This window comes from Aotus nancymaae, unplaced genomic scaffold (genome assembly GCF_030222135.1).
Source record: "Aotus nancymaae isolate 86718 unplaced genomic scaffold, 86718_ANA_hifiasm-v0.15.2.pri h1tg000072l, whole genome shotgun sequence".
Classification (NCBI taxonomy): Eukaryota; Metazoa; Chordata; class Mammalia; order Primates; family Aotidae; genus Aotus; species Aotus nancymaae.
Genome location: NW_026988487.1, coordinates 8,481,542 through 8,502,471, shown reverse-complemented (window position 1 = coordinate 8,502,471; position 20,930 = coordinate 8,481,542). Strand labels below are relative to the sequence as shown.

General features: G+C 40.4%; 1 protein-coding gene across 8 annotated transcripts in view; it reads left to right on the top strand.

The window, feature by feature from the left end:
* The first annotated feature begins 7,159 nt into the window (after positions 1-7,159).
* SMIM36 (small integral membrane protein 36) overlaps positions 7,160-20,930 on the top strand; it is a 31,929-nt gene continuing 18,158 nt past the window's right edge. For all 8 annotated transcript variants that reach the window (XM_064367577.1, XM_064367575.1, XM_064367573.1 and 5 more), the window contains exon 1: positions 7,160-7,728. In XM_064367577.1, coding sequence (XP_064223647.1) covers positions 7,273-7,554 — 282 coding nt within the window. In that variant the 5' untranslated portion in view covers positions 7,160-7,272 and the 3' untranslated portion in view covers positions 7,555-7,728. The remainder of the gene's footprint in view (positions 7,729-20,930) is intronic.

The window sequence follows — 20,930 nt, the reverse complement described above, 5'->3', positions numbered from 1 at the left end:
CTATTTCTCATTTCCCTTCAATATTTCACAACCAAACTCCTCAAAATTATTTTTACTCATGGTCTCCTTTTTTATCTTCTTTTCTCCACCTATTTTTAGGGGTTTTCTTTCTCATCCCACCCTCTCTATAAAAATACCCTTCTGTTTTTAGCAAAATCTCAAAACTAACAGTCAATTGTCTATTCTGGTGTTACTTGATCGATCGCTCAGCAACTTTCAACCTAGTTGGTCACTTCCTTTGTTGAGCCCTGTGCTATAGTTTGAATAGTGTCCCCCAAAGTTCATGTGTTGGTAACTTAATTCCCAATTCAACAGTGTCAAGAAGTGGAACATTTAAGAGGCAATTTGGCCATGAGGGCTCTGTCTTTATGAGTGGATTAATGCTTTTATTGTGGGAATGGGTTAGTTATCAAGAGAGTAGACTCTTGATGAAAGGACGAATTCGGCCCTCTTTACCTTGCCCGCTCTGCTCTCATGCTCTCTCTTGCCCTTCCACCTTCTACCATGGGATGACACAGCAACAAGGCCCTCACCAGATGCCGGCCCCTCAGTCTTGGACTTCCCATTTTCCAGAACTATGAGAAAAGTTACCCAGTCTCAAGTATTCTGTTATAGCAGCTCAAAATGGACGAAGACACACACTTCTCCCTGGATTTCCATGGCACTATGTTCTGGTTTTCCTCTTATCTCTCTGTTCACTTCTCTTTATTATTTGTTGATTTCTTCTTCTCTGTTTAACATCTAGATGTTGGGATACTGTAGGCCCTGTCTTTATCCCTCTTCTCTTCCCAATGTACATCTTCTCTTAATGTCATCTCATTCAGTTCCATGACTGTAAATACTACCTATATATTGATAACTCCAAAATCTATATCTGCAACACTGACTTTTCCACCAAGATCGGAACTCAAATATCCAGCTATCTTCTCAGCATCTCATATTTAATCTTAAGGGTAACTCTTGATTCACCTCCCAAATTTATGTTCCCTCAGTCATCCACATCACTAAATGATGCCTCCATATACCCGACTTGTTCACTCTGTGACCTTGGTAATAAGAACCATGGAGTCTTTTCAATCAGGCATCTCTCAATTTGTTGTTGTTGTTGTTGTTGTTTTTGAGACAGAGTCTCACTCTGTCACCCAGGCTGGAGTGCAGTAGCGCGATTTTGGCTCACTGCAACCTCCACCTCCCAGGTTCAGGTGATTGTCCTGTCTCAGCCTCCTGAGCTGGGACTCCCTCAGCTGGGACTATAGGCATGCACCACTATGCTTGGATAACTTTTGTATTTTTAGTAGAGATGGAGTTTCACCGTGTTGCCCAGGCTGGTCTCGAACTCCTGACCTCAGGTGATCCACCCCCCTTGGCCTCCCGAAGTGCTGGGATTATAGGCGTGAGTCACCGTGCAAGACCCATCTCTCACCTTTTGCATCTCAATCCTATTTCAGAGTCTTAGAAACTCTTCATTATTTTTCCTGCACCATCTTCATATGCCTTCAATAGTAAGGTAGCCCTGGTTTGTCTAGTTAGCTACCTTTCTCAGACACTGTTCTCTGCTATTCCAGCATATTGCCACTCAGGGTTATATAGGGCATGAGACTTCTTGAGGAACTTGGCAGCCTTCCAAGGATATGCTATGTAATCAAAGCCCAAGCCTTTCTGCCTTGGAGTGCCCATCTAGGTGACTCTATAGTCTTTCTTCTAAGAGATGATATGGGGAATGTTGGGGAGAAGAGTCTTCTTAGGGGTACACTAACATCTAAGCTCTTGTCACCTCCCCTTGGAATTCCTTTTTCAAATCTTCCTTAAGAATAGGAAGACTGGCCAGGCACAGTGGTTCATGCCTGTAATCCCAGCACTTTGGGAGGCCAAGGCGGGCAGATCACCAGAAGTCAGGAGTTCAAGACCAGCCTGGCCAACATGGTGAAACCACGTTGCTACTAAAAATACAAAAAATTAGCCGGGCATGGTGGCAGGCACCTGTAATCCCAGCTACTTGGGAGGCTGAGGCAGGAGAATTTCTCAAACCCGGGAGGTGGAGGTTGCAGTGAGCCAAGATTGTGCCATTGCACTCCAGCATGGGTGACAGAGCAAGATTCTGTCTCAAAAAAAAAAAAAAAAAAAAGAATAGGAAGACTGCTCACGTTCCTCACTTTCTCTTTCCTATATTTTGGCCTGTTATATAAACTTTATGTTTTTGGCCTCTTGATACACAAAGCCAATATTTTATAATTCTAAAAATGACCTTTGCTTTCCCCACAATGCCTGGCTCAAAGTCTACGGACTTTGGTATAAGTGTACAGAATTCTACAAAGAAGCTCAAGAAGGATGAACTTGACTCTTCCAGGCTGTATCTCTCCTGAGAGTCAGTACCCTTAGAAATCTTGGAATGATGAAGGAGACGAGAAATTGGTTCAAATAAGTCTTGGAAGGAGAGGGAGAAGTAACACCACAGCATCTTAAAAATATTATCCCCTGCTACATTGTTTTTCATTGTTTTGTAGGTTTTTATTTTTTTTTCTGTGTCTTCTGAGGAATTTTACTGGGAAGATATAAAAGGCTACATCAGGGGCTTCCAGCCAAGTGCTATTTTAAACTGAAGGTCTTTATTTTTTATAGAAGTAAATTTTACATACAGTAATTTTCTTTCATCTCATACATTTTCTTCATGGAGCCATACCTGAGAAGAAAGAGCCAGAAAGCAAGCTCAGGTCTGTAAGGGGCAAGTGCCAAAATCAAATAGAAGAGGATCTAAAAGAGCTTAGTACGCCGCATGGTTTGCTCCACGCCACATCTGGTTTTATCCACACATTCGGTAGGTGGTATGTTAGTTTCCTAGGACTGCTATATCAGAACACCACAAAATGGATGACTTAAAATCATGGAATTTATTCTCTCACACTTGTGGAAACTGGAAGTCTGGAATCAAGGTGTCAGCAGGGTTAGTTACTTCTGGAGGCTCTGAGGGAGAGTCTGTCCCGGGCTTGTCTTCCAGTTTCTGGTGGTGGCCTACAGTCCTTGGCATTCCACGGCTTACAAGATGCCTCCCTCTGATCTCTCTATCTTTCCATAGCATCTCCTCTCTGTGTGCCTCTGTGCCCTCACATGGCCCGCTTATAGGGACACCAGTCATCGGACTCAGGGCCCACCCTTCTCCAGTAAAATCTCGCCCTTAGCTAATCATATCCGCCAAGACCCTATTTCCAAATAAGGCCACATTCTGAGATTCCAGGTTGGTGAATTTGAGGGGAGACATTATTCAACCCAGTATAGATGCAAGGAAAGACTTTGAAATTGTGGCAAAATGTGGCAGTATTTCTTCAGAGGCTCCAGGTGAGCCATCCACCCGATTACAAGTAGGAAGCTGAGAAGGGTGGTAGGTTGAAAGTCAGGTTATGTCCTCTCAGCACAAATTTAAAGGTTAAGTGGACTTTTGAAAATATAGATGGCTAGCACTTGGTTTTATTCATTATTCCCCTTCTCACTTTTCCAGAATCTACAGCATCTTTCCCTCTTTTGTTTTTCACCTATATAGTCAATGGTTCCAGTGCAAAAAAAAAAAACTATACTAGAATTCAAACACATTGCCTTAACGTCTTGTTTCTGTCATTGACTATCTGTTTGGACCTAAGAAAGTCACTTCCCTGTGCCTGAATGTCCTCAAACGGTGAAATAATCAAAGCCCCAGTGATTTTTATAATTTAAGTTTATAACAGTTTTACCTCTGAAGTTGTTAAAACTTAACACTTCTCTAAGACACTAAAACTCTTGGGATACTGTATTTTATCAAGGAAGCAAGGCACTCTGAAATACCAGAGATAAATTTTCATCCAGAATAGTTGTTATACAAAAATATGTTTATGTTTAAAGTGATAAACTCTACTTACTTAAAAATGCATTTATATGGAACACATATTTATCTGGTATTATTAAGTAATATTCCAGGCCAGCCATCAAAATGGACTACACTGCAAATAAATATGCAAATAATTGAATGCCCATGGAATACTATCCAATGAGTTTTGAATGCTCTGTAGAATAAGGTATTCCTGTAGATGTTTTATTTATATTTTGTGCAGTAGAAAAGAGAGATGGAAGGGAGAGGGAGAAAGGGAATGAGAATAAGCTCATTAGAATTCCACTGCCTCTTTAAACTTCAATTTTCTCATTTTAAAAAATGGGGTTGAGAATTCCTTTTTCCCTCTGAACTCTGCATTGGTCATACAGTGTGCTTTCAGTATTTATCACATAATCAAGCTCCAAAGTGCTTAGTAGCTTGCTAGCATATGGTAAGTGCACAATTCATACTTGTAATAAACGAAGGAATGAGTATGTCCAGACTACCTCAAGGGGTTCTTCCGAAATGCAGTTCGTTACTGTTTTCACCTATGTCACCCTGTCACGCTGGTTAGTCATAGCTGATCAGTCCCGGTATGCCTATTGCCAAGTTCTTTTCTTTATTTAGCAGCCCCTGCTTTGGCCACTAGATGGCACAAGAGGAAAGTTACTTAAAGACAGCAAAAGAAAGAAAGATGGGTGAGGTTAGCCCCGATATGAATAAAGGAGCCATCCAGGTTAATTAAGTAAAAGAAGCAGCCAGCATTTCACCGAAGACATTGCAAGGAAAAGCCCTCATGAGACTGGACTTCAAATGAACTTTGAGCACTAGTGGAAAGAAAAACAAAAAACAGTCTGCAAACAGTAATAAGATACTGAAACCAAAGCCTTGAACAAAACATTCTGGAACACCACGGGTATCAGCAGAATTAGGGCAATCTAAGAAGAGAGGCCAGACCTGATCGCACACCATGATTAAGGATTATCACCATTACACAGAGAAACCCAGACCTGATATGAAAACTCCACTCAATACAGCAGATCTGTTGCATATATTTCAGTTTAATGTGGACAAAACTTTGTGTAGTTATAATTTCAGAGTCAATTTTAACCAATCTTTGTCTATTTAAAGTCATCAAATAACTCCCCTAAATATTGTCACATGGAGGTACCTGGGCTATCCAGACTCAGTTTACTATAGAAGTCACGAATCTAGAGTCCCGAGTGGGCAAAAGAAAGTAGGCATCTGGTACATAATGCCTTTTAAAGCCTCGCTTCTCTCTGGTGCATTGCACGTGACTTACAGATGCAACAGACAACTCTACTTGCTGTGCGATTCTGTGCTTACAAGAAACTTTCCAATTATAAATGGACTTTTCCTGTAGATCTGCCTCCAGAAAGAAAAAGCTATGTCCTTGCAAGCACAAAATAAATTCTCTGAATCTACTGGACTCAAACCTTGGACAGTGTTGAATTCTATGTTGAATGCCCCCTAGAACAGCTCTTCACAGATCCCCAACACCCTGGTGACCACTTATTGGCCCATTTTCTTCACATCCTTTTTTTCTACTTTTCTAGCCATGATTCTCCATCCTGGTTGCAGATCAAAATTATCCATGAAGATTTTTATTAACTCAGATCCCCAGATTCTAGCCCCAAAGATTCTAACTCAATAGATTTAGGGTTGATCCAGGTATCTGTATTGATAAGAGGCCCCACAGATTCCAATAAGGCTGACCCTAAATCTATGGTGTTTCAGAACCATGCATCTTCTGGAGTATAATTACATAAGTTAGTCCAGGACCATAGACTCATGGAAGATATTATTTGGAAAAGGTCTCTAGATGCATAAGAACCCCATACTACATCTTTAAACCCTCCAGTTCCCATGGAAGCTGGATATAAAGGAGCCTGACCAGAAGCCACTAGCCCACTGAAGCTTAACACTAAGAAACCAGCAGACTTTTGGGAGGTTGAGCCGTTATTAGGAGTATCCAAAAAGTCCTTTCAGCTATTGGAGAAAAAGCTACTGATGCCCTATCTGCCCAAAAGTATATATGTTAAAAAGTCAAGAATTTCAAGGTGGCAACGGCAGAGCATTAAACCAAGTGTGAGGTCTTTCTGAGATGGACTGTTGTGCAGCTGCACAGGGCACATGCCCATGAGGTAGCCCTATGCAGGGCTATTGGGGAAGGGCTACAACTGTGGCAGGACAGTGATTTATACATCTAGGAATAACTGTAATCTGATCAATATCTGATCTACCTCTAGACTTATTTGTCTTTCTGTATCCAGGAGGCAGCCAAGGGGATCTCTTCAAAATGCAAATTCAATAGTTCACTCCCCTGCGCAAAAGCATTCAATGGCATCCCATTGCTCTAGGATCAAATCTAAAGTCCTGAGTACGGCCACAAGTGCCTGTGCCTTCTGGCTCCTGCCTGCCTCTCCCACCTCCTGCTCCCCGTTCTCTTTGTGCTTCAGTGACGCTGCCCTTGTTTCCGTGCTTGCCATTTCCCAGGCTCCTTTCCGCTCGGGTCTTCACAGATGCAGTTCTTTGCAGCTAGAAGAATCATCCCTGTCTCTTCTCGCTTAGCTAAATGCTACTTATCCTTCAGCTCATAGGTTAAATGTCGCTTCTGCATGGGAGCTTCTTTGACCCACATTGGGACACACTCTCCTCTTACCCTCTATCTGTCCCTTATAAACTTATTTCCACTGTTCTTAAACGGCGAGTTGTGCAATTATCTGTTTAAAGGCTATCTTTCTTGCTAGACTACCTGCTTCTCTGTCTTATCACTGCCATTTCTGCTTTGCTTAGTAAAGTGTCTGAAACACAGGGAGCAAGGACTCAGAAAGCAGTTTTGAATTGACTAATGAGAAACACAGCAACTAATGAAGAAAGGGTGAACATATCAGGCACTAGTATCTTCTTCTTGTTGAAGAATCACATCTACTTCCAAAGCCTACTGACCTGATCATGGAAACCACTCCATACATGGTACTAAACATCCCTTATACCAAGACAACACAATTGTCCAGAACAATCCAGTTTTTCAGCTGTCATCTTGGAATGCTTATTAACAGCACTTACTTTTGCTCATCAAACTGTGTGGATGCTGAATCATGTGAATGCTCTACTTACACACCATGATCCAGTAACTCATGGACCATCTCTCTCTCTCTCTTTCTCTCTCTGTGTAGGTGAACTGATGAGAAACAGCTTCTGTGTTTTGGTGGCTGTGGTATTAACAGCAAGCTTAAGTTATTAAACCGAGCGGCTTTAATCCCCGAGGTCTCCTGGAGCAGGAGGGATTAATGTATTTTTACTCCACAGCCAATGTAGCTATTCTGATGCTCTAAGATCTGCTCTCTGCAATGCCCAAACTGACCCCAATTGCCTTTCTCTAGGCCTGCTTCTTCACCGTGGGAGAAGTGATGGAATTCTACTTGGAGATCGACCCTGTCACCTTGAACCTGATCATCCTAGTTGCGAGCTACATCATCTTGCTCCTGGTCTTCCTCATCTCCTGCATGCTATATGACTGCCGAGGCAAGGATCCCAGTAAGGAGTATGCGCCCGAGGCCACTCTCGAGGCCCAGCCCTCCATCCGGCTGGTGGTGATGCAGCCAAGTGCCCCAGGGGCCCACTGGCCAAAGCGGCCTGGCCTTCCTTTGAGGGATCCCACTCCACTAGGGAAGAAAAGCACAATGGTATGAGGCTGGCTAAGGGACACTGGGGAGAGACCACTAGACTTTCCATAGAGACAAACTGCTCCCTATCATGGCTCCAATTCTCTCCGCACACGTGTTCTGCCTGGTGAAGAAAGCGAGGACTCTGTCTTACCTGCTATTTTCTCATCACCTTCTTTGTGAAAAAAGCAATGGTTTAAGGTAAGAAGCTCAAAGTGGTCTTTAGTCAAATTCTCCAAATGCAAAATGTCAGCAACACTATAATATAATGAAGTTGGCTACTGGTACATTTCTAATGTTGCTGTCCTTGCAATTCACAGGAGAGATTGACTTTCGAGCAAGGGTTAAAAGAAGAAAATGCAATAGGGGGTGTGTGTGTGTGTGTGTGTGTGTGTGTGTGTGTGTCACGAGGAATAAGACTAACTCCAGTCTAGCCTATTCTTTGCAAATCTTTTCCTTTCAAGGCAACAACTTTTTTGCTTTTTGGTTTTGTTTTGTTTTGTTTTGTTTTTAAGAGACAGGGTCTTGCTCTATTGCCCATGCTTGAGTGCAGCAGTGTGATCATAGCTCACTGCAGCCTTGAACTGGACTCAAGCAACCCTCCCACTTCAGCCTCCTATGTACCTGGGACTATAGGTGCATGCCACACATGCCTGGACTTCTTTTTTTTTTTTTTTTTTTTTTTTTTTGAGAGATGGGGTTTCATTCTGTTGCCCAGGCTGGGTATTGAACTCAGAGCCTCAAGCAATCCTCCTGCCTTGGCCTCACAAAATGCTGAGATTACAGATGTGAGCCACCGTACCCAGTCAAGGCAACCCCATTTAATTTGTTCAGACTTCAGAACATTATTATTTCTCTACATACCAGCTCTTCACATTCTATTACCAACTCTGAGGCAGAATAAGGAACACATACAATTAAAACAACAAACCTGGGAGCCTGGGTTCAAATCCTGCCTCTTCCACTTGCTAGTTGTATGGCCATGGTTAAGTTCAGCCACCTCTTCGTTTCTCAGGGATAGTGATTGGACTTCTAACTTTTTGGGGCTATTTAAATGAGTTAATTCACCAAAAGCACTGGAGACAGTTCTTGACACACAGGGTTAGCTATGATGATGATCACTGATATTATTTCCTTCCATATGCCCATCAAAAATTTAATCTCCAATCCTCAAATCCAACCTGATCCAATACAAAGTTACTGAAAACTCATTGAAGATTCCTGAGGTCCCACAGCTTGGTGCATCTGTCCCCAGAACACTGCTTGCTCTCCCCCTTCACTCTCTTTGTTGATGTTGAATTATATGTTTCCTGTTCATTAGTCTATTTCCAAAATTTTTGAATTATTATCTCCATTGCGTGTATTTTTATTAACCCTCCCTTCCCCAAGCTCAGAAAAACTTAGGTATTTACTTCAACATTTACCGAACCCCTTCTTTCCATCAGGACCTGTGTGGAAATAAAGAGAAATGAATGTCATGACCCTGCCCTCTGATCTTTGCTGCCCAACAGCAGGAAGAGGGGTCAGGCATGACTTAGGCAATGAAGGATAAGAAAGCTTTGCAGATGCTCTGCTAGAAGTCCACATAGGATACAGGAGTCCTCAGAGACGAGTGTCTGGCACACAGAAGATAATCAAGAAATATTTGAATAATGTTGAATGGCTAATTTCATCTTAGACTCAGGTACCAAAGATAAGATGATTTGTCTTAAAGGATAAGTAGCTATTTTTCCAGAAGAACAAAGTATGTTGGAAACTTGAAGGGTAGGACAGGAAAGCTTTTTTAGAAGAAATAACAAAAACAAAGCTTGAAAGCAAAAAAATTACAGAGTCCATTGATTGTGAAAGTCTGATGGTGTCTAACTTGAGAAGAAAATGTGAGAAATTCAATTTCAGTTTCTCCTGTAGAAAACTGAAGAGGAGGGCCTGGCCAGCCTGCCCTGCCAGCTTTGACAAGGAGCACTGTTTTGCCTTTGGATTGTTAAGTGTCTGTAACAAACATGAAGATAATCCCAGTTACTTTGTTTTCAGGTTTTGATGTTCATTTTTATTTTAATTTGGTTCTTATTTTATCAGAAGATTATATTTTCTCTCGAATATGTGATTTGAAAACCTTCAGAGCAACTTTGTTTCCTTTATGAGCAATAAGCCATCTTCACTTTTATAAGGAAAATATAAAGTGAACAAGGAAACACCATAAATTCACAGGCAGCTTCTAAGAACCTTCCCTTTATATATTATATACTTATAGTCCCATGAAAGGGAAAGAAATAAGGTTAGTTCAGCTGAAGCTCACATTAAGAAAAGGGCATGTTCATATGTATATACATATTCCTGTGAATATATATATAATATGTATATATTTTATAGGAATATATATAGCAAATATATATATTGAATGTATATATTTCATGGGACTATATATATACTCTGTATATATTATCTCTCTCTCTCTCCCTCTCTCTCTCTCTCTCTATATATATATACATATATATACACACCCATAAAATACATATAATATATTCAATATATATATTGAATTTCTCATATATATTCACAGATTATATATATATAATATATATTGACTGATATTATATATAATCAGTGGATATATAATTATATACAATATATATTATATATAATAATTATATACATAATGAATATATATATAATGAGAAATATACATTTGTATATATATTTTGTCTATATATAGACAGTGTCTTCTGGCACACAGAAGACACTCAAGAAATATTTGAATAGACAAAATATATATGTGGAGAAAAAAGTTAGTGCACCACAAGAAAGTAATGAAAATGATAATTAATTTAGCTTTTTCAGAGAGAGAAATAGAAAATGTTCAATGCATCTAATATTGAAGTTAAGACTATAAAATATTCTTTTCTCTTGGACCCCTTTTAAAATAAAATTTTCAAAAATTTTAAAAGACTATGAAGTAAACATTCATTTAAAAATATTTCACTTACATTTCAATTCTATATTAGAGCCAACTAAAGAGGAAAGATTAACAGAAATAGAGGACAGAAAAATAAATTCTAAGAGAAAGAAAGAGAAGGAGAACAAAAAGCAAATAATAACAATCCTAACAACAACAACAAATAAGAGGAACAGAAATAAAGTCAGAGAAGAGAAAGAGAAGAGGGAAAAAAAGGAAAAAAACTAAAAAGACTCTAAAGTGAATGCTGGACTAGCTGGCATTGAGTTACTCCAAGCCTCTGGTTCATTTGATTTCTGATTCGTTCAATTTGTTCTTCAAGAAGGAACCAGCTTTTCAGTATTTAAAACAATCTTTTCAATATAAAAGGAAGTCTTAGAATCTTATAAGAACTAAAACTAAGAATTTTACAGACCAGGAGCAGTGACTCATGCCTATAATCTTAGCACTTTGGGAAGCTGAGGCAAGAGGATCACTTGAGCCCAAGAGTTTGAGACCAGCCTGGGGATAGCAAGAGCCCATCTCTATAAGAAATGAGAGAATTAGCTGAGCGTGGAGGCTGACTGACACCTGTAGTCCCAGCTATTAGCAAGGTGAGGCAGAAGGATTGCTTGAGCCAGGGAGGTTAAGGCTGCAGTGAACCACGATCACGTTACTCTCTACTCTCCAGCCTGGGTAACAGAGCAAGGTCTTGTCACTAAAAAAATTTTTTTTTAATTTACCAGGAAGGAAATAAGCCCAGAAGAAACTATGATTTCTTCCCAAGAGTATTTGGCCTCAGAGCTAAGAGAAAGAAAGAGAAGAACAAAAAACAGGAACTGAGGTCCTGTTATCCCCTTTTTCCTATTTGCCCCCACTGCCTACCTTTCTACAGCATGATCTGTTTATTTGCATGTATTTTAAATCTTCATTAATTATATCTTATTTTTAAATAAAGCTTTATCTCTTAATGGAATTATAAGTTGCACAACTTCAAGGTTCTACCTAAAGTTTTAAGATTTTGCTATTAAGACCTGGTGGAACGGCTTGCCAGCTACAAACAGGAGGTTCCTTCAACATTCAAATACTGCCTTATTTTTGTTTCCTTATGGATTTAGGACTCCCTTTTTCCAGTTTATTTTAATTCATTATTCTCCTAGCATGCACAATTTGTATTAAAGCGAATGCAGTGTTTTGGCTTAATTTGGGTGATAGCTTTGGGAAGGACCCAAATCAAACACTTCCAAGGCGAGGAAAGGGAGGGAGATAAATGGGGATTTATCAAGAATTTGCTACATGCCAGATACTTTTTATTCATGATATCATTTAATCCTCAGGCTCCCCTATGAGATAGTCACATCTAAAATTAGTTCAAAGATTAGGAAGTAGAGGCTCATAAAACAGTTCGAATTTGCACAAGGCCAAGCAGTTTATCCATGCAAGACGCAGGATTTGAACTCAATTCTAGATGTGTCACCTCCTACTATCTGTTTTTTCACAGCTATTAAAGAGCAGTAGTAAACCCATGGTTGCTGCACCAACCCCATCTCTCTCCTTTGCTAGAATTGCATGCCTAGGAAGTTGCTCCATAAGCATCTGTTTAATCCAAAGCCCTTTCAGATTTTCTCCTCTGAATAAGATGCCCCATCAGGGGAAAAATAAATTGTTGTGATTTGGCCAGAACATCTCCTGATATTCCAGAAGACACCAGAACAGAGTTGGACTAAGCCTGGACTTTGTACTGGAAAAGCCTCACTCAATTTCCCCTCTGTCACTATCCGCTATTGCTTTGTGGTGTTTTTTTGTTTTGTTTTGTTTTGTTTTTGAGACGGAGTCTCACTCTGTGACCCAGGCTGGAGTGCAGTGGCCCAATCTCAGTTCACTGCAACTTCTGCCTCCCACGTTCAAGTGATTCTCCTGTCTCAGCCTTTCCATTAACTGGGATTACAAGTGCATGCCACCACGCCGGCTATTTTTTCGTATTTTTAGTAGAGACAGGGTTTTGCCGTGTTGGCCAGGCTGACCTTGAACTCCTGACCTCAAGTGATCCACCCACCTCAGCCTCCCAAAGTTTTGCGATTACAGGCATGAGCCACTATGCCCAGCCTTTTTAACCTTTTGTGCATTAATTAACTTCCTAAGCCTTTTTTCTCAACTAAGAAATGGATATATACCTTAAGCCCAGGAGTTTGAGACCAGCCTGGGCAACATAGCAAGACCCCATCTCTAATAAAAAATAGATATAATGTTAATATAAACAAGGTTTAGAATCACACACATAAAGTATCTGGAATATAGTGATAAATGAAAGCCACTACCAACAAATAAGGCGAAAATAAGTAGAGGCAAGAGATGGCTTAGGATAGTTTAGACACATTTATGGGGGGTGTTGAGGGGAAGGGGCAAGAAAGGTTAGACAGCTGCCACGTGCTGTAGAAATTTGCAAAGAAAAGGTAGTGTCTGTTATGGGCTGAATTTTGTCCCCCGAGAATTCACATGTTGAAGTCCTTACCCACCATACCTCAGAATGTGATCTTATTTGAAATAGTGTCATTACTGGTATGATTAGTTGAGGTGAGGTCATACTGGAGTATGGTGGACCGCAATCCAGTAGGACTGTGTCCTTATAAAACGGGGAATTTTTGACACAGATATGCATGCATGTGAAGAATGGAGTTATGCAATCACAAGCCAAGGAACTAGAGAGGCTTAAAATACATCCTTCTCCAGTACCTTCAAAAGGAACATGACCTGGCTGATGCCTTGAACTCAGACTTTTAACCTCCAAAAGCGTGAGGCAATAAATTTCAATTGTTTAAGCCACTCAGTTTGTAGTACTTTGTTAGGACGGCCCTAACAACCTAATTCAGTACCTAAAAGGAATGTTTAGGATGTGTGATGAGTTGTTTAACATTTCAAAGTTCTTTAGGGTCAGTTACATGATTCTGTTGGCTGGGACGCTATGCTGAGGTAGAGTCTGGGGGAGAAATGAGAAGGCCAAACCTAATAGAGGTTGCCTAGGAAATAGATGCTGCACAAGCAGAGTAACCATTTATTGTGGAGGTTTTGTTTTGTTTGTTTGTTTGTTTGTTTGTTTTAGAGATAGGTTTTCACTGTGTTGGCCAGGCTAGTCTTGAACTTGTGAGTTCAAGCAATCCTCCTGCCTCAGCCTCCCAAGCAGCTGGGGAATTACAGGTGCACACCAACATGTTATGCTTTTAAAGAGGGTAGAATACAGGAGAAAAAAATCCTTTAATGTGTTGTGTTTGCAAAGAGGGTAGAATACAGGAGGAAAAATCCCCGGTAGAAAAATGTGCTTGTGGTTTGCCAGATGAAATGCAAGGGATAATTGAGAGGAATAGAAGTAAGAAACTCTTTGTTCCATAGAGAAGGATTAGGGACAAATCACAAAGAAAAGATATTATGGGTTCCAAGCACAAAACTATTTGAACGAAGCAAAGACAGTTCAGAATTATCCCTAAAGTATCCTAGTCTCTTCAGATACCCATATACACTTCAGAAACCACTTAGTGAGTGCCAGGTACCTCATTTAATCTTCCTGAAGATTTGTAAGAGGAGGAACCATTATTTTTATTTTAGAGACAAGGGGGTTTCAGACTGTCATGCAAAAACCTTCAGGTTGAGAGGGTGGGATTAGTAGAATCCAGGGATGCCAACTCTTCGTCCTGAGTTTACACTATAACTTTATAGCTGCCCAGAATCCATGCAGAGCAACTGGTTGATTCAGCAAGGTGGGTGCAGAAAAGGCATGTTTTTGAGATCTGTCTCTCCCTGCCACCACTTTCAGGGAGTACAAAATAAATAATCTCTTTGATTAGAACAATTCCTGAGAACTAGAGGGCAGACACACACAAGTATTGCCCAAGAGTGACAAGAACAGTCTCTTTCTCATTACGTCATCTTCCCTGAAAACACTAGTGATTGAGATACAATAATAAATGATTGATATCATGTATTACCTACCTCTGTTATACAGTTCATTTCGACTTTGACTTTCTTGGGCTGGCAGTGTTCCATATAAGGGTTTTATAACACCAGGATTAAGAAAGATTTTAGCTATTTCACATCCTCCCAAGATCGTAGGAAGTTGTCTGTGCATATTTTTTTTTTTTTTTCTCTCTCAAAGCTTCTCTGTACTCAACCATTATTTAATTAAACACCGGCCATATGCTGGGATCTTCTGGTTCTCTGCTTGATGCATTGCCAGCCTGGTGGCCTCTACTGCAATTTGTAGTTGACAGGCGTACAATACAAAGCTCAGGAGACACTAGGAAGAAGAGGACTTGGCTTGGAGGAATCAGGAAGACCCAGGGAGAGAAAAGTGTGCTGCTCCAAGGGAGGGCTTAAAACTGTCCCATAGTGGCTCAGTGGAAACGTGGCAGTGGAATTTGGAATCTGGAGTGTTTGTCAGAATTGATAAAGACATTCTTATCAAGGAAATGTATCCATGAAAAGCTGTTTGCCATTGGGGGAGGGAGAAAATGAATATTATAGAATTTTGGAGACAAAAATGTACATGCAGCCATCATTATATACATAATCAGGAGGAAAACCAGAAGATCTAGGGGCCAAAGGGGAATACTTGATCTCTTAAATGGCAGCAAGACTGGGTTTGACAACTCTCACTATCAAGAATGTTTCTCTGTACTTAACCTACATCTCTTCTGCTCTTAGACTTCATATTCATTTTCTCTTATTTACCCATTATTGGTCTTTTTGAAAAAAAAAAATTGAGACAGGGTCTTACTCTTATAGTCCAGGCTGGAAAGCAGTGGTACCATCATAATTCACTGCAGCCTTGAACTTCTGGGGTCAAGTGTTCCTCCCAAGTAGCTAGGACCACAGGTGTTTGCCATCCCCTGATAATTTCCTTTTTAAAAAAAATTTATAGAGACGGGGTCTCGCTGTGTTGCCCTGGCTGGTCTTAAACTCCTGTCCTCAACCGATCCTCGCCTAGCCTACCCAAAGTGCTGGGATTACAGGCATGAGCCACCACACCCAGTCCATTATTGGTTTTATAAAGAAGCACTGTTTATTCAGAGCTTGTTATAAGTGCATCTCATGAAAGAATCCAATCAGATTAGATCACAAAGTGTAATAAGCTATGGTTACAGCAGTGGTTCAAAACCATGGGTTTGTAGCATGCTGGTGAATCATCATCAGCTATGAGGTGTGTTGTAAATAATTTGTTTCTAATAATAAATTGCTCAAGTTTGTGAATGATTTACCTATTATTATACAGAGGGTGAGTTGAAGGTTGTTTCTTTCATAATGTTATTCTCAGTTCTGTGTATTCCAATTTTGTTGCCTGTATAGCACAGATACAGCTGAAGGTTTAGTTAACATGGAAATAATTGGATATACCTACAGACCACTCATCTATTTGAAAAATATTTGTAAAGCACCTACTTTGTGCAGATGCTATGCCTGGCCTGAGAGATACAATAAATGCACACAACAGACATGAGTTCTGTCTTTGTAAAGCTTACCAACTGGCAGGAAAAACTATACCAAGCACTTTGCTTGAATCTTCACTGTAACCCTGAGAGGTTAATATCATCTTCCCAACTTTATATATTTTAGGCAATTCTGAAGCCCTGTCTCTAAACCAATGGCTTCCGAATGCCTTTGACCATGCATTCCAGTGAGTGAAGATAATTTTAGTACTCATGTGTGTGTGTTTTCAGACAAGTATACATTTGTATATCCTTATATATTGTATATGCACATATGCACATTCTTATAAATTACATGTACATTATTTGAATCTTCTTGTACCCCTCACTCTGAAGACTGGCTCTGCCCCACTCCACCATATCACCTTGGAGTTTGTCTATGTGTAACGAGAATAATCCACCTCCAATCTTCCCCCAGCTAACCCCAGGTTTTGGTCTAGATGGGTAGGGGTGGGAACTTTGCCAAGAACTTGATCCAGGAAGTTTTTTTAAAAAAGTTAAAAAATAGTACAGTTCAAATTTGGTCTTCGTATTGCTAAGGATGCTTTGCAGAATTCCTTGATGAGCTTTTTCATATGCAAAAGAAAGTTATTCTGTTAGTTTGTAAATCCTAGTCACTTCCCTTGTGTTCTCTTTCCTGGCTGGATCCGAAACACCTCAAAAAAAGAGTGCATGTCTCGTACATCTATTTCAACTCCGCATAGTACCCAATAAATGACTGAACATGTCAGAAATTCTCCATCCTTTGGAGAAGACTTTGTTTCTCATTGGAAAAAGCAGAGAGATTTTTTACATCCATTGTAGCATAAGAATACTATCCTATGGAAACAAATTGTTCCTAGACACAGTAGAGAGGAAGTCCCTGGGCATAGAGGGCTGGGAAAATGCAGCAGGTAGCCTTGTGACGAATGAGACCACGGAGAGAAAGCCAGGGTTCACAGGGAAGGTGAGAGTTGAGAAAATGAATCAACAGATTACTCTTTCTGTCTCTCTGCCCACTTTGGCTTCAAATTATCTAAACTTCTTTTTTTTTTGAGAGAGAGAGAGAGAGAGCGCTCTGACGCCCAGGCTGGAGTGCAGTCGTGCCATCTCGGGTCACTGCAGCCTTGATCTCCTGGGCTCAAGGGATCCTCCAACCTCAGCCTCCTGAGTAGTTGGGACTACAGGCATGTACCACCACATCTGGCTAATTTTTGTATTTTTTGTAGAGACGAGGTTTCACTATGTTGCCCAGGCTGGTCTCAAACTCCTGGACTCAAGCAATCCTGCCTCAATCTCTCAAAGTGCTAGGGTACACGCTTGAGCCACCACCTTCAGCCCAAACTTCTTTTCCTCAGTGGAGGTGCCTCTACTGAACTACCAGGAAAATAGCTGTGACTCCCTCCTTGACTTGATACTGCCAACACTTCTGTGTCAGCTGACCCTGTGCTTGGTTGTCATCCGCATTCCTGATTCTACAGACTACACCTTGGAGCACCAGTCTGGAGGTATGGGGTTCTAATTCTAGCCCAGCCACTAACTTCCTTGGAGGTACTAGGCCTCACCTGCTCACCTGCAAAAAAAAGGAGCAGTGGAGTAATTAACAAATTGCCAAGGACCTTTTGCCTATGGCAGGTTTGACCCTGCATCTTTCTTTGTTCCTGATCTTTCCTTTCCTCTCATTTCCAGCCTAACCTTCTTGAATGAGGAAATCAGGGATAGGAAGATTTGTCCTGAAAAACTGCCTGTGGCTACAGCATTGCTACTGATCAGGGAGCTGCAGCAGGAAGCTTAACAGGGGGTTGAGACCTTTCCTTTCACAGGATGTACTCACACGCCTCATTTGCTAACATGTTTTCCATCCAACATTTCAAGTAACTATCCCCACGTTGGTGCTTCTACAAGTCAAGGTCTGTTCTGCACTCTTTAGAAAGAATGTAAACCGTGACAAATGGTCTCAGTTCAGGCATATGGTGATGCATTGACTTCTTAGTTGCTGGGGTGTATTAACAAACTCATTGCCCCCAAATGTAAAAAATAATGAATTTGTCACCAGGCATGGAACGTTGGCAATGTGAAACATATTGGATGTATTGGATCTTCAGAGCCCATTCTTAATTTTTAGTAGAACATTACCTTTTATTTCCTTAATTTTAAGTGAATTTCGATTGCATTGACCGTAAAACCTTTTTTTAAGATGGTCACAGTAATTAGGAATTAATGTATGTGGGTTTTTTTCTTATTTTTTAAGTGAGTGTATTGGTTAGAAATTGTGCTCAGCTATGACTAACAGCTACAGTGGTTGAAATGTCAAGGGGAGTTTGCTCTCTTTCTTTCACTCTGATGTTGAAAAAGTGGCTGAGCCAGATGCAGTGGCTCCAACATGCCCCTAATATTGCAGGCACCTTTATTTCTGCTCTATCAGCTTTACTTCATCCTTGAGGTTGTCTTCTCATTAAAGGTTGACTGCTGCAGTTCCAAACCTTACATCTGAGTTTGAGGCCAGGAAGGGAGAAGGAGGGCATAGGCAAACAGGCACAACCCCATTTAGTTAGATGAGAGACCCACCCAGCAATGTGTGCTTATATTTCATTAGCTAGAACTTAATTGAGTGTCTACTTCTATCTGCAAGGAAGACTGGAAGGTATAGACTTTTGCTGGTTACATTGACATTTCCAACAAAATCAGGGTTCTACTAGAAAGGAAGAGGGAGAGAATGAATTTGGAGTAGACAGCTGCCCTAGTGGGGTTGTTTTTCCTTCTAAAATTAATATACATTTGTTAAGCAAACTTGAAAAACAGAGTAAAGGAAAAGAAAGAGAAAATAATGATGATATTAACTCCTCAAAGTGATCTCTACCAGCATTTCGTGTAATTCTTTGCTTATTTTTTTATTAATATTTGAAGATTTTTTTTCTGATTGTACTTTTCTTTTTTTTGGTGGGGAACAGAGCCTTGCTCTGTCACCTAGGCTAAAGTGCAATGGTGCAATCATGGCTCACTGCAGCCTCAACCTCCCAGGCTCAAGTAATCCTCCCACTTTAGCCTCCTGAGTAGCTGAAACTTCAGACATGCACACTATATCAGGCTAATTTTTTATTCTTTGTAGGGATGGGGTCTTACTGTGTTGCCCAAGCTGGTCTTAAACCCATGGTCTCAAGAGATCCTCCTGTCTCAGCTTCCCAAAGTACTGGGATTACAGGTAGGAGCCACAGTGCCCAGCCTAGTTGTATTTTTCTGATTCTAAAAGTGACGCCTATTCACTTGGGAAACTGAGAAAATACAGCAAAGTATAGAAAAAAAAATAGAGACCACCCATAATCCCATTACCCATATTATACTATGTCATTTTGCTGCATTTTCTGCTGTTCTAAGTGTATATTTTATGTATTTATGATCATAGTGTATGTACAAGTTGACACCTTTTTCTCACTTCCTAAATAAAATAAGTAAATTTACATATGACCCTACTTCGTGTATCCCTGGGTCCTCATAACAGAGCATGTCAAATCTTGGTTGCAAATCTGTTTGGAAAGTGCTTGAAGTAGGAAAGAACAAATAGCAAGGACTGATTTTCTCCTTCACTGTTTCTGGGAGACCATAAGGCAGATTTGGCTCACTTCTCACTCTCACTCTGAGACCATATCATATGCTCTCCTTTCTTTATTTTTCTATCTCAAAAAATGTCAAGTGTACAAACCAAGAGTTAAAATTATTCCTTAGAGAACATGAGCTGTCAGGCCCATTCTTACCGTATGGCTCACAAAAGTCGGTTTTGCTCTGGCTTATAAATTCATATGATGTCAAAGCTAGAAAAAGCCCCCACAGCTTTCAGTCCAAACCACTAATGTAAAAGCAAAAAGAAACAGAAATGAAAAGTGCCCTGCTCAAGATACCACCTTGCAGATTCAGTGCCAGAACCCAGGCCCCTGAGTGCCTTTCTGGTGATTTTCCACTCTACTTTAGATGCTTTTGATGATACAACTAACTGGTATACTTCAAAGGTGTTACAAGTTTCACAAAAATGCTCATCAATAAGATTCCCCAAGATTCCCTCCAACTCAACTGCAGCCAGTTGCTAATGGTATTAACTAAAACCTAGAGATTTATAATTTGCCGAAGGTAGCTTTTCTCCAGTTGGCAGTTCCATTTAATATACTTGGATTTTTGGCGAAAACATACACTCTAGAGAAAACAACTTTTTTCCCAGCCAGTGTTCACTTGCTATGAGCTCAGACTTTTGCTAAGAGCCATAGGATTATGCTATAGATGTACAGAATTTACAGCCTGGTTGGGAAGATGAGGGAGATACATGAACCAGTGTTGTATATTCATGCAATGGAATGCCATGCACCTGCAAATGATGTAATCTGCATGAACTGCCATGGGAAGATGGCCATGAAATATTGTTAGAAGAAAAATCTGGGTTGCAGAGGAGTGTGATGATCTATGTAGTATGATCTCTTTTGTGGTTTAAAAGAAAAAGAGTATATTCACACACTTACATGTTTTCATGTGCATTGAAAACATTTAGACAAAAATAAAACATTTAACAGTGGCTACTCTACAGAGAATGGTTTGAAGATGAAGAAATTACTTTTCTTCCTTTTTCACTTACACATTTCTATTTTCCTCATTTTTTTTTTTTTTTTTTTTTTTTTGAGACAGGATCTCACTCCACCCAGGACGGAGTACAGTGGAGTGGTATCAGCTCACTGTGACCTCCACCTCCTGGGTTCAAGCAATTCTCCTGCCTCAGCGTCCTGAGTAGCTGGGATTACAGGCACGTACCACCACTCCCAGCTAGTTTTTATATTTTTAATAGACAGAGCTTTCACCACATTGACCAGGCTGTTCTCAAACTCCTAACCTCAGGTGATCCACCCGTCTTGGCCTCCCAAAGTGCTGGGATTATAGGCATGAGCCACCACACCCAGTCTTACGTTGCTGTTTTCTAAATATAATGATGTACTGCAGTTTCCTCACTGTACCTGTTGAATAACCATGGTATCTAC